Source organism: Panthera pardus, unplaced genomic scaffold (assembly GCF_024362965.1).
Source record: "Panthera pardus isolate Hobbes unplaced genomic scaffold, ASM2436296v1 HiC_scaffold_3, whole genome shotgun sequence".
NCBI classification, from domain to species: domain Eukaryota; kingdom Metazoa; phylum Chordata; class Mammalia; order Carnivora; family Felidae; genus Panthera; species Panthera pardus.
In genome coordinates, this window is record NW_026526876.1 from 28,992,814 (window position 1) to 29,006,720 (window position 13,907).

The window sequence follows — 13,907 nt, forward strand, 5'->3', positions numbered from 1 at the left end:
AGGATCATTTTAAGTACTATTAAAATGTCATTGAAATAAAACAGGGTTATATAATAAAGAGCAATGGTAAGATTGCTTTAGATGGGGAAGTCAGGGGTGGCTTCTCTGAGGACTATTTGGGTTGAAGCCTGAATGACAAGAAGGAATGTTCCAAGTTGAAAGACAGTACGAGGGACAGCCCTAAGAATGGGATAAATTTGATGTGACTGAGAGGCAGAGAAAAGGCTGGTGTGCATGGGCCAAATCATGCAGGGAATTGTAGGCCCCCATGATAAAGGTGGGGTTTTATTCTGGTTGTAATGGAAGGTCATTGGAAGCCTCGAAGAAGGGGGAGTAATTTAACTGGATTTTAGCTTTGAAAAGATCATTCTGGCTGATGTGCACAGGATGGGGAAACTGGAAGAATGGGGACTAGACAGGAGACTGTTTCAGTGGTCCAGGAAAGAGATCCTGGTGGCTTGGGCTATGGTTGCAGCAGTGGAGGCAGTGATAAGTGGATGAGTTCTGGACATATTTTGCAGGTGGAGCCTAGATTTAAATGTGTGATGTAAGGGAAAGGAGAAATTAAGGAAGAAAACTATTTGTCCCCTTCCCCAACCCTCCTTCCCCTCTTTCTCCATCAACAGGGTAGATGGGATGACATTACTGACATGGGACTAAATGTCATTACTAAATGTCATTACTAGAAAGCCTCAAAGCTTTTTAGGGGGAATTAATCAATATTTTATTAAATTTATGATGCCTTTTGGACATCAAAGTGGAGGTCTCAAATAGCTAGTTTGAGATACCATTCCTGACTTAGGATGGTTGAGCTGGAGAAATAAATTTGCTTTTATCAGCTTTAAGAAGTCATCTGACCCAATGAGACTGGATGCAATCCCCTAGGAAGAAGGTGCAGATAAAAACAACCAACCAACCAAATACACAAACAGCCAAGTTTCTACCTCTGGACGCTTCATTATTTAGAGACCTTGCAGGGGAAAAAGAGTCAGAAACTGAAAAGGAAACTGAAAAGAAGCTCCCAGTAAGGAAAGAAAAAAATTAGGTGAGTATGGGGCTTCAAAAGTCTGTAGAAAAAAATGTTTTAATAAAGATGGGTTAGTCACTATGTCAAATGCTGCCGAGATAGCAAGTGAAATAACAGAGACGTGACCATGAACCTTGGCAAGAGAGAGAGGTCACTGATGATTGAGAGCTGGTTTGGTTCCATGGCAGGGAACGAGTACTCAAGAGTGAATGGGGGTGAGGAACAAGAGATAAAGAGTCGCCACAAATGTTAGGGATTTTTTTGAGGTATAGTTGACACACAATGTTATATTAGTTTCAGGTGTACAACAGAATGATCCGACAAGTTTATACATTATGCTATGCTCAATGTAGCTATGATCAGTCACCAGACAACACTAAGTAATGACAACTTTTTGAGAGGTTCTGCTTGTGAAGAGGAACTAAGGGATAGAATGGTCACTGGCAGGGGACAAGGGGAATTGAAAAGCATTATCAGCATGTCAATGGAATACATAGAGAGACACTCTAGAGAGGGAGAAATTAATGGTGCAGGAGAGAAAGGGGGAAAATTGTAGGAGTTGAGTCCTTGAGAAGGCAAGTGGAGATGAGATCCAGGCCACAAGTGGAAGGGCCAGCCCACAATGGGAGCCGAGATTCCACGTGGCTGGTGAGCGGCTGGGGTTGGAATTCTGTACTCTGTCCTGCTACAGCGCATGTTCAACAGCATTAGTCATCATATTCAGTTGGTGAATGGGGTAATGTCACAGCAATGTGGATGGTATGTTGGTTCACACGGATTTTTTTCCTAAGTGAAAGAATTGGAATTATGAACTTCAGTAGGAAAAGAAAAAATTCTAGGTTGGCTATGGCAGGGGCTTTTTCAGCCCTATTTTCATAAAATAATTAATATAGGAAGAGATATTTGTGATATAGGAAGGGGAATAAGGTTCAGTGGCTCAGAAATCTACTTCCATCTACGTTATTTCAGAACTGCAAGCCAGCTTTTCAACTCTTTCTTTGTGGGTGTGGGTGTGTATTTTTTAATAGTCTCCAGCCACTCAGCTATTTACCTGGGCTGTCTACTCTTCCTCACACAGTATCACTTACTGCTTTTCTTAGTTTTCTGGTTACATATTTGGACTGGGCTTCTCCAATTTTCCCTATGAGCTCAGTTACTTTAGTGGGCAATTAAAAATTTTTTTTTAATGTTTATTTATTTTTGAGAGAGAGCGAGTGAGTTGGGTAAGGGCAGAGAGAGATGAGACACAGAATCTGAAGAAGGCTCCAGGCTCTAAGCTGCCAGCACAGAGCCTGATGTGGGGCTTGAACTCATGGACTGGGAGATCATGACCTGAACTGTAGTTGGAGGCGCATAAGCAACTGAGCCATCCAGGTGCCCCTAGTGGGCAATTTAAATTTTACAGAACGGGAGGTTTTTCAGGCATTCCTCCATTGTGTTATGGCAGAAATGTATGCATGGTAAGTAAACTGGAAGGATAATCATCAGAGAGTGGGTACGTGAAATAGAGTTTTTGGGGATGATGAAGTGTAAGGTGAGGGCAAGGTGTAGGTCAACACCATGTGAGTAGCAGTTAAGGGGACAGGAGTGAAAGATGATTGAAATTAAGGAAGTCAAGGAACAGGAGGTCAGGGTGTTTAGATGGGTGACTTATATCAGGAGTTAAATAATATTTAATCAAGATTTCTTAACCTGGGGCCTATGTACCCTCTAATGATAGAATTCAGGGAGTCCTTGAACTTGAATGGGAAAAAAATACAGTGGACCCTTGAACAACATGGGTTTGAACTACACTTATATATAGACTCTTTTGATAAATACAGTACTGTAAATATATTTTTTTCTTTCTTATGATTTTTTTTTTTTTAATTAAGTAGGCTCCACAGCCAACGTGGGGCATGAACTCATGACCCTGAGATCAAGAGTTGCATGTTCTACTGACTCAGCCAGCCAGGCACCCCAATCTTATGATTTTCTTAATAACATTTTCTTTTCTCTAGCTTATTTTATTGTAAGAATATGGCATATAATACATATAACATGTAAAATATTCGTTAATTGACTTATGTTATTGGTAAGGCTTCCAGTCAACAGTAGGCTATTAGTAGTTACATTCTGACTGCACAGGGGGCTGGTGCCTCTAACTCTCACAATGTCCCATCTTTATTTTCACTAACCACTCACTTAAATTTAGCATTTTCTTCAATTATTAATGCAGGCAACAAACCACAGTGGAAGTAGTAAAACCTATGACTTTGCCATTAATACAAATCACTGACATTTTGGATATTATATGGTAGCTCTTGCAAATATATTGAAAAGTTACTTACGCTCATCACTATTTATTTAATTAATTTATTATTATTATTTAAATATTTATTTATTTTTGAGAGAGAGAGAGAGAGAGGGAGACACAGAATCTGAAGCAGGTTCCAGGCTCTGAGCTGTCAACACAGAGCCCAATGTGGGGCTCGAACCTGTGAACCGCAAGATTGTGACCTGAGCCAAAGTCAGACACTTAACCGACTGAGCCACCCAGGCACCCATTTTTTATATTTATTTTTTTGAGAGAGAGAGATTGTAAGTGAGTGAGGGGGCAGAGAGAGAGAGAGAGAGAGAGAGAGAGAGAGAGAAGTGGGGTTCACCTGAAGCAGGGCTTGAGCTCATCCATGTGGGATTCGAACTCACGAATCATGAGATAATGACCTGAGCTGGAGTCAGATGCTTAAATGACTGAGCCACCCAGGCGCCCTACTCATCACTACTTTAAAATTCTAACAACTATTACATCTACTACTAGAACTTGTTAAATGTGTTATTAAGCACTAATAATTGATATCTTTAATGTTTTGATAAATTTAGTTTCTTCATAATCTTACTTATTATATTTTAGTCATTTAAAAATATTATACTCAGAAGTGATCCATTCATCAGACTGTCAAAGGGGTCTATGGCACAGTAAAGTCACAAGCCCTGATCTGCATGGAAGTTATGGAAGTTGCCAAGAATAAGAAGAGGAGTAGTGAAGGACGAAGATGTGAGCCCAGTGCTATTTCTTACCAAATGCTCTGGTCTCATCTCACCTATTTATTTATATAAAGGTCATATTTAGTAAACAAATATTTATTCATTAGGGCTTATATTTTCACGATGGCAAAATTAATTCATAGGTCATGGAATTTCTTTTCTTCTTCCTTCTGTTCTTCTCCAGCATCTCCTCCATATTCCCCATCACCTTCACCGTCACCACCATCATCATGACTAACATTTACGGAGTCTTCTAGACATTACATTAAGTACTTTGCAGGTTTTATCTATATTGATTTCAGAGAAAGAAGTGACCCTAGAGAATTATTTAGTTCAACTTCCCATTTAACATGGGAAGACACTAACATTCAGTAGGGTTAAATCATTTGTTAGCAATTTAGTGGCAGAACAGGGACCAGACCTCAGCACAAAGAACAGCTACACTACAGATGAGGCATATTGGCTAGATTCACCAGGGGAAAAGGGAATCCCCCCCGCCCGCCATAGATACTGCTAAATGATTTTTCTAAGACCATATATAGCAGTGGCAAACTCTTACCTTTCAGTGAGTCCCTTTCCTCATACCCTCGCCAGAACTGGATATTATCAATCTTGCTAATTTTTGCCTGTCCAATGAGTGAAAATAATACTGTATTTTTTTAATTTGTATTTTCATGACTATTGGTGAGGTCAGACATCTTTTATGTTACTGGGCAATTATATTGCTCTTTTATGAATTATCTATTTGTGTACTTAACTTTTTCTACTCTCAGTATGTTTTATAAATGTGTGAGGGCTTTTTCTACCATTGGGGTACTAGCTCTTTGTCTTGCAATCATTCTCTGCTAACTCATCATTTGATTTCTGACTTGGTTAATTTTTCTCTTAAATGTTCCCGTATAAAAAATTTTTTATATAAATAAATATATAAATAAATTTTATATAAATAAAAATTTGTTTATTTATTTTTGAGAGAGAGAGAGAGAGAGAGAGAGAGAGCGAGCATGAGTTGGGGAGGGGCAGAGAGAGAGAGAGACACATACAGAATCTCAAACAAGCTCCAGGCTCTGAGCTGTCAGCACAGAGCCCAATGCAGGGCTTGAACTCCAGAACAGCGAGATCATGACCTAGGCTGAAGTTGGGGGCTTAACCAACTGAGCCACCCAGGTGTCCCCAACATGTTCCCTTATAAATGAGGTATAAAATTTCACTTTTCTTTCAGTGACTTACTTGTATGGCATTGAAGGCATGGCTAAGTTTTACAAGTAGTATCCCCAACATATATATTTTTGAATTTATTTATTTATTGAGACTGAGAGATAGAGATAGAGACAGATAGAGGGAGAATGCACATGTGACCAGGGGAGGGGCAGAGAGAGAGAATCTCAAGGAGGCTCTGTACTGTAAGCACAGAGCCCAACTTGGGGCTTGATCCCATGAACTGTGAGATCATGACCTGAGACCATTTCAAGAGTCGGATGCTCAGGGTGCCTGGATGGCTCAGTTGGTTGAGTGTCCAACTTTGGCTCAGGTTATAATCTCGTGGTCCATGAGTTTGAGGCCCGCATCACACTTGCTGTGGTTTCGGATCCTCTGTCCTCTTCTCTCACTGCCCCTCCCCTGCTCATGCTTTCTCTCTAAAAAAATAAATAAAACATTAAAAAAAAATAGAGTCAGATGTTCAACCTACTGACCCACCCAGGTGCCCCTGCAACATAGCTTTAAAAAAATTTTTTTTAATGTTTATTTATTTTTGAGAGAGAGAGAGAGAGACAGAGTGTGAGCAGGTGAGGGGCAGACAGAGAGGGAGACACAGAATCGAAGCAGGCTCCAGGCTCTGAGCTGTCAGCACAGAGCCCGACGTGGGGCTCAAACCCATGAACTGTGAGATGATGACCTGAGCTGAAGTCGGACACTTAATCGAGTGAGCCACCCAGCCGCCCCACAACATGGCTTTTTAAAAAGCATTTTTGGAGATAGTATTTCCTAATGAGTCAGGATGAAGTTTTTCTATTTACATTTACTTCATTAAATACGAAAAAGGAAGGCTACTTTCAGTAGTTCTGATAGAAGGGTTCAATATTTCTTTCAAGGGCATAATGACACCCGTAATACTCACCATCAATTGACACATCAGTCATTATTTCCTCAAGTTCCTCATCATTGAGTCTAATTCCCATGTCTTCCACAAGGGATTTCACTTTTTTGAGTTTGACCCTTGGTCCTTAGGAAAGAAGGGCACCAAATAAGATCATAAATACTGATGCTTAAGAGTGAAAAATGCTAATCATGGTCATGCATCATAAATTCCAACTGGAGGATAAAGCATAAGGGCACAAAGAAACCATTAACATATATATCTCCCTAGATTTAGATATTTCTGTTGAAAGTAGGAAAAGAGGTTAGAGAGGGAGAGAGCCAAAGCATAAGAGACTCTTAAAAACTGAGAACAAAGTGAGGGCTGATGGGGGAGAGGGAGGGAGGGGAGGGTGGGTGATGGGTATTGAGGAGGGCACCTGTTGGGATGAGCACTGGGTGTTGTATGGAAACCAATTTGACAATAAATTTCATATTAAAAAAGAAAGTAGGAAAAAATTGAGAAAGATAACCATTGAGACCCAGGTGGACAGTAAACAGTATTTACCTTTATGGGGACAGATGAGATTGATGGAGGTAGGAGGACTCTTGCTTTTCAAAAAATTGGAATATAATTGACACATTATATCAGTTTCAGGTGTACAACATAATGATTTAGTATTTGTATCTATCGCAACATGATCACCACAATAAGTCTTGTTAACATCCATCACCATGAAAAGTTGCGAATTCTTTTTCTTGTGGTGAGAACTTTTAAAATCTATCTCTTAGCAATTTTCTTTTTTTTAAAAAAAATTTTAAATGTTTTTATTTTTGAGACAGAGACAGAGCATGAGCAGGGGAGGGGCAGAGAGAGAGGGAGACATAGAATCCAAAGTAGGCTCCAGGCTCTGAGCTGTCAGCACAGAGCCCGACATGGGGCTGGAACTCACGGACTGTGAGATCATGACCTGAGCCGAAGTCAGACACTTAACTGACAGAGCCATACAGAAGCCCCTATCTCTTAGCAATTTTCAAAGATGCAATATGGTATTGTAACTATAGTCACCATGCTGCACATTATATCCCCATGACTTGACTTAGCAATTCTTTGCAGAATTTTTAAAAATGTTTATTTATTCTGAGAGAGGCACAAGCAAGGGAGGGGCAAAAAGAAAGAGGGAGAGAGAGAATCTCAAGCAGGCTCCATGCTGTCAGCACAGAGCCCGATACGGGGCTTGATCTCACCAACTGGAACTGTGAGATCACGACCTAAGCCGAGATCAAGAGTCAGATGCTTAACTGCCTAAGCTACCCAGCTACCCCTTAGCTTACAATTCTTTCCTCAGTGTTCTAAGTGGTAGAATTGGATAGTTTTCTTGTAGTATTTGATGTTTTGAAAATAATTTCTGATTAAAAACTTAAAAAATTATTGCTTATAACAGAATAGTATAAAGGGTAGAGATAGGATATTTTCCTTAACACCCGTCCAGTGGACTCTGCTTCAGTTTCCCATGAGAGGTGAACAGAGGGGAATAAGTGAGTCCACTCATGGTTGAAAATAGCAACCAGTCTGTACAGTTCTAGCCGGAATACAGTGTTAGAATTTCTATCCTGAAATGTCAATGCACCCAAGAAAAAATGGGAAGTTATGAGTCTAAAACAATGGATCAAAAAATTGGCAAGAAGCAAGGTTGGAACATTTAAAGGCAAATGCTAAGCACGAGGAATTTATTTTTATTTGTGCTTTCACCATGATTCTCACTTACCATTGAGTGCTTTCACACCTTTTAGCAATCTCTTCTTATATACTCTTCCATCAGCTGTAAGACAAGACACGATTAAGAATATAGGTTAAGTGAAGGGAAGATTAACAATAGAGCACAAAGACAATCCAACATCCATAATCTCAGGGGGGAAAATGCTTCAGATTTGTTGAGGATTTTATTTTATTTTGCCCTCAAGTAAGAATGAAACCAAAGATAAAGCTCTCACTGATGTAAATCTACCTATTGGTTGAATTAAAAACAGTCTTTATCTCCCTATTTCTCCCATTTTCCTTCTTACTCTTACTCCTCTGATTTTCCTCATTTCCTTGGTCAGGATTTAGGTGAAGCAGTGATCCCAGGGTGACAAGATAATGTAGCCTTGATGATGGAGACTAGTGAAAGATGTTGCCAATTTTCAATATTAAAATGTAAGTGACAAGAACAGGATTTCTTCTTTTGTAACACCATGTTTTCCAGATGGGGTTTTACTAGACAAAGGCATATATGATTTCAGCACTTTTCATACACAAGCCCATAAATCCAAGTTTCAGAGATGTGCTAAATGCTCACCACGAATGTTCAGAGATGTGCTAAATGCTCACCATGAATGGGCAGACTTTTCAACAGCTCCTTATTCTCCTCATCAGTCAGTACTAGTCCCATTTGCCTCAGCACATTGTTCAGATTACCCACATTAACCTTCTCTCCTTTGGAAAGATGAGAATTGTTCATGCATAATATTTTTTTTTTTTAATTTTTAAAATTTTTTTTACATTTATTTTTGAGAGACAGAGAGAGACAGAGCACAAGTGGGGGAGGGGCAGAGAGAAAGGGAGACACAGAATCCAAAGCAGGATCTAGGCTCTGAGCCATCAGCAAAGAGCCTGATGCGGGGCTCGAACTCATGAACTGTGAGATAGTGACCTGAGCTGAAGTCGGATGCTCAACTGACTGAGCCACCCAGGCGCCCCGTTCATGCATAAGAATGTTAGGAATGGGCAAATGATTTCAAATGATAGAGAAGATTGCATATTTGGCATAAGTTTAATTAGAAGAGCAAATTGGCAATGAAACTTGTTAATCTATGTAGGTTTAGAGTACATGTGGGCAAATGGATTATGTTCAGAAATAGAATTTACACTTTCAATTCAAGCAAAAGAAAAGTAGATATAATCCCAGATATAAGTCAAATGCCATTATGTTTCCTGAATTATGGGGTCTTTTGACACATATTTCCTGGCTGTCCTACAAGAGCTTCACCTTGAGACTGAACAGCGTTCACCTATATTTTGGTGGTTTAAACAATGGTGAAGTGGAAAACATTCTTGGTCCAAACTCCATATAATGTAGGTCTATACAGGAAAAATCCCAAATCAAACAGTAAGATTATAAAGCAAACATTTAACCATTAAATTTGTAGGATGGGGGCGGGTCAACTTCGCATGTCAGTAATAGCCTGAAGAGAAAACTACTGTTTTAAAAGCATCTTTTTTTTTTCCTGTAAATCATTAAGGTCTTAGTTAATAACGAATTCCCTTTTTACCACTACTTCTTACCTATAAAAGCTTTTGCATCGTCCATCACCACATTCAAATCAACCATTTTATTCTCTGTAAGAAGAGGCAATTCAGGCAGAGACCAAATCTTAGACTTAGAAAAACGATATGAAAAATTTAAGTCGTAATATAAAAGGTTCAAATTCAGCTGTTTCTCATAATTTTCCTCAGTAACTTTTTAAAGTCAAAATAAGCAAGAACAAAGAGAAAGGTCCAAATGTTAAAGTGAACATCCTCTAATTAATACTACTTGGTAAAAATATCCAATGACCCTTAACCCAGAGATTAAGCAGGTTTAATAATACAGTTGATTCTTGAACAACGTGGGGGGTAGGGGTGCTGACCCCCTTACAAAGTTGAAAATCCATGTGTAACTTCTGACTCCTCAAAAATTACTAACAGCCTATCGTTGACCACAAGCCTTATCGATAACATAAAATATCAATTAACACATATTTTGTATGTTCTGTGTATTTACTGTATCCTTACAATAAAGAAAGCTAGAGAAAAGAAAATGTTACTAAAGAAATCATAAGGAAAAGACATTTACAGTGCTGTACTGCAGTGACAGAATTTAAAAAAATGTGCACATAAGTGGATCCACACAAACCCCTGTTGTTCAAGGATCAACTGTAACCCCTTCTAACAGGACTCTCCCTTCCTTCAGACCCAATACGGAAGCATATTTCAATAGACAAGATGGAATTTGAGGCCTAGATGTCATTTATTTACATGAGTAGCTGACTGTTAAACCCTGACAGAATGCTATCTTCCCACTCTCGAAATTTTGCTTACAGTCCCCACCTCCACCCCTCAGAACAGTGAGCTGTTTGAGAGCAGAGATCATGCCTTAATTTTCTTTGTCCTACCAGGTATAAATTGTTCACTCTCTAGTTCAGTGTTTTGCATCTAGTTTTGTGCTAGCTAAGAATGAATTCCAGTGGTATAGTAGTCATAATGTTGGATTAGAAAAAATTATTCTTTCCTTTTTTTTTTTTCTTTTTGAATGGCCTCAAAATACTCATTGGTAACAATCCCTTTTCTGGTAGGAAACATTTTAAGGGCCCCTAGCTAATATATGGGGACAATGTCACAATTAAATGATTTATAGTGATATTTTTCATGATAAGAAGAGGCTCCAGACAAAATAATGGATAATTACTCAGGGAGAGGGATTCATTCATTCATTCATTCATTCATTCATTCATTCATTCATAGAGCATGCAGGGGAAGGGGAGTGAGAGGGGGAAAGAGAGAGAATCCCAAGCAGACTCTGCACTGTGAGATCATGACCTGAGCTAAAATCAAGAGTCGGACGCTTAACCGACTAAGCCACTCAGGTGCCCCGGAAATTTTAAACTACAAGGTGGGCTCAAACTGTTTTCTTCATTAAGGCCAACTACAGGTAGGGGCAGCAAAGATGTTTGCTGGTGACAGTGGCCTTAGCCACACCTGCCAATCATTAGTGGAGAATAGGAACCCTGAAGTAGGGAAGAAGAGTAATTTGTTTATTTTGGTGTGGCATGTGCTGGTTGTGCTGAGAGATGTGCTGTCTGGCTCTCTTACAAGTTGTTTTTCATCAGGCTTTTAATGGGAAGCCACTGGCTCTATGTTGGAATCCAAGAGCCCTCTAATTCAGGACCTTTTAGCCTGGCGCTTACCCCTTAGCCAACTCTTTCTAATGAATTCTACTATTTTTGCCTCCATGGCATTTTTACCCAGCTAAATTGGTATTATTCAGTCGTTAATGAAACTGTCTTATTTAAAAAAGACATACATGGAAAGGAAGGAAGATGTATGAAAGAAATAAGGAAAAATGGTAACGTCTGTTAGCTCTAGCCAGCGGATACACAGGCATTTGTTACCGTGTTTTCTGCTTTGATAGATGTTTGAAATCTTTCATAATTTTTTCAAAGAGATTAAAAAACAGGTTTGCCTTCAGAAGCCCTCATATAGAAGCTCTAAGATTTGCTCCGAAGTACAGTGGTATTATCTGAAATACTTACTATCAGTCGGCAGGTGTTTCAGTAAGTCCTGATGGTCCTCTTTCTCAAGCTGAATTCCCGTGTTCTTTATAAGGGGGTCCAGGTTACTGATACTGACTTTCTTTCCTTGGGAAAGAAGAGGATGTAAATAATAGAAGTAAGTCCAAGAAGTGGAAGATGCTAGCTTTGAATGTGTATCCACCCTCGGTGGAGAGTGAAACACTGGCCATTTAAATGAACCCAGATAGTCAGTGTTGGAGGTGAGAAGAGAAAATGCTCCCTCAGCACTGTGTTGTAACTTTTCATTGAAATAATCATGGAGGTGCCTGCGTGGCTCAGTCGGTTGAGCGTCCGACTTGGGCTCAAGTCACGATCTCACGGTTTGTGAGTTCAAGCCCCATGTTGGGCTCTGTGCTGATAGCTCAGAGCCTGGAGCCTGCTTCGGATTCTGTGTCTCCCTCTCTCTCTGCCCCCCACTCAGGCTCTGTCTCTCTTTGTCCCTCAAAAGTGAATAAACATTAAAAAAAATTTTTTTTAATTTTTTTTAATGTTTATTTATTTCTGAGGCAGAGAGAGACAGAGCCTGAGTGGGGGAGGGTCAGAGAGAGAGGGAGACACAGAATCAGAAGCAGATTCCAGGCTCTGAGCTGGCAGCACAGAGCCTGACACGGGGCTCGAACTCACGGACCGCGAGATCGTGACCTGAGCCAAAGTCAGACGCTCAACTGACTGAGCCACCCAGGCACCCCTAAAAAATTTTTAAAAAGAAATAATCATGGATGAAGAATTAGATAAGCCTGATGAATTGTGATAATCAGCGTAAATGAAATCAGAATGTCAAACTTGCTGCATATTATTAAGAATAACTTGAGGTAGTTATACCTAAAGAAGAGTGGTAGGTTATGAGCATAAGTTCAGTGTCATTAAACCAGTGGAATAATGGAATAGCATGGTTCTAATCAGAAATTTAAAAAGGCAGGGGTGCCTGGTGGCTCAGTTGGTTAAGCATCCGACTCTTGATCTCGGCTCAGGTCATGATCTCATGGTCTGTGGAACTGAGCCCCGTGGCAAGCTCTTTGTTGATAGTGTGGAGCCTGCTTGGGATTCTCTCTCTCCTTTTCTCTCTGCCCCTCTCCAGCTCCCACTCTCCCTCTTTCTCAAAATAAATAAATAAACTTTAAAAAAAGAAAAGAAAGCAAATGCAAAGCCTAATAGATTTTAGCTGCCGTTCTCATGATTCTTACCTTTGAGAAGTTTCACACTATTCAGTAATCTTTTCTTGTACACCTTTCCATCTCCTGTGAGTCAGGGTAAAGTTTAAGTCAAAAGAAAAAGGATAAGGAATTCTATAATTTTATAAGACATTTGATATGATTCATCTAGCAATTTATTTATCTCGCCCTCAAAGAAGAATAAAAGGAATGCCCTCAATGTGGTCAGTCTATTCCATCACTGGAACCTATGGCAGTAGCTGATGCAGGCTAAAAATACACCCATATAGTTGCCTCTTCTTCTTCTTTTTTTTTCTTGAACTGCACTTTGATGCTCTGCCTTTCTCCCTTTTCCTTGCTCATGCCCTAGGCCCATAAGGTATTCCTCTAAGTCTATGTTTAGCCTGAATGATAGGCCTATAAAGGGATTTTATTAAAAATAATTATCAATCCAAACGGTGGTATAAAACAATATTTAAATAAATGTTCTCTAAACAGTTTCCATAAATGGAGAGGAAATTCAACAGGGTTGGAGAACACGGGACATCTGCCAGCCCCACCCATCTCCACAGGTGCTGTCTGTCCCAAAGGGCCCCTTCCTGTGGCAGGAGTGTCTCCAGTGTTGACAGACTCCACAATGCCTGGCATGTATATGCAGTTATCTCCATGACAGCCCATCTTCTCTCTGCGTCTTTGTCCTGCTGTCTCAGAGCCAATGTCCCAATTCTCATAATTGGCTCCTTGAGAGCAATCTAGGGGAATGCTAGACACGGGAAGTGGCCACAGCCTTAGGTGTATGTGGGGAGAATACAGATGGGCATCGGGCACTTGCTGCCCATGGTGCTGCTTCTGCCATCAAGGGGTACCAGCCCCCTCGGTGATGTGTAGGCTTGCTCTTGCTTAGGGGACAAGTGGTGATGGGAGTGTGTATGTGGGAAGAAGGTCTACGTGGATGTCCATGAGACTGGGCAGGAGACACAGGCGGGGCACAGGCTGGCCTCTAGGGTCTCTAGTGGTGAGCATATGCAGGTGCCCAAGAGGTGGTTTTTGAGGGACTAATTGGACGACTGACCAATCGGATTTGAATACTGACAGTCCCAGCACATGGTTCTGGAGGCACCCTGCTCTCAGGTGTTTATCTTTTAGTTGCTGGATTATGGGGTGTTGGGGAGGCACATTCAGGGGAGCTACAGAGAAGTCAGCTGTGTGGCATTTAAAATATTTAGTCGGGGGGTGGGGCGCCCGTGTGGCTCAGT

General features: G+C 40.3%; 1 protein-coding gene across 5 annotated transcripts in view; it reads right to left on the minus strand.

The window, feature by feature from the left end:
• The window catches only part of EFCAB3 (EF-hand calcium binding domain 3), a 157,773-nt gene that overhangs the window by 57,379 nt on the left and 86,487 nt on the right, over positions 1–13,907 (minus strand). For 4 of the 5 annotated variants that reach the window (XM_019466645.2, XM_053892743.1, XM_019466644.2 and 1 more), the window contains 6 exons: positions 12,685–12,738; positions 11,462–11,566; positions 9,456–9,509; positions 8,502–8,606; positions 7,900–7,953; positions 6,174–6,278 (listed from right to left, as the gene is read on the minus strand). In XM_019466645.2, the coding sequence (XP_019322190.2) occupies positions 6,174–6,278; positions 7,900–7,953; positions 8,502–8,606; positions 9,456–9,509; positions 11,462–11,566; positions 12,685–12,738 (477 nt within the window). The remainder of the gene's footprint in view (positions 1–6,173; positions 6,279–7,899; positions 7,954–8,501; positions 8,607–9,455; positions 9,510–11,461; positions 11,567–12,684; positions 12,739–13,907) is intronic. The other variant, XM_019466646.2, reaches the window with a different exon arrangement.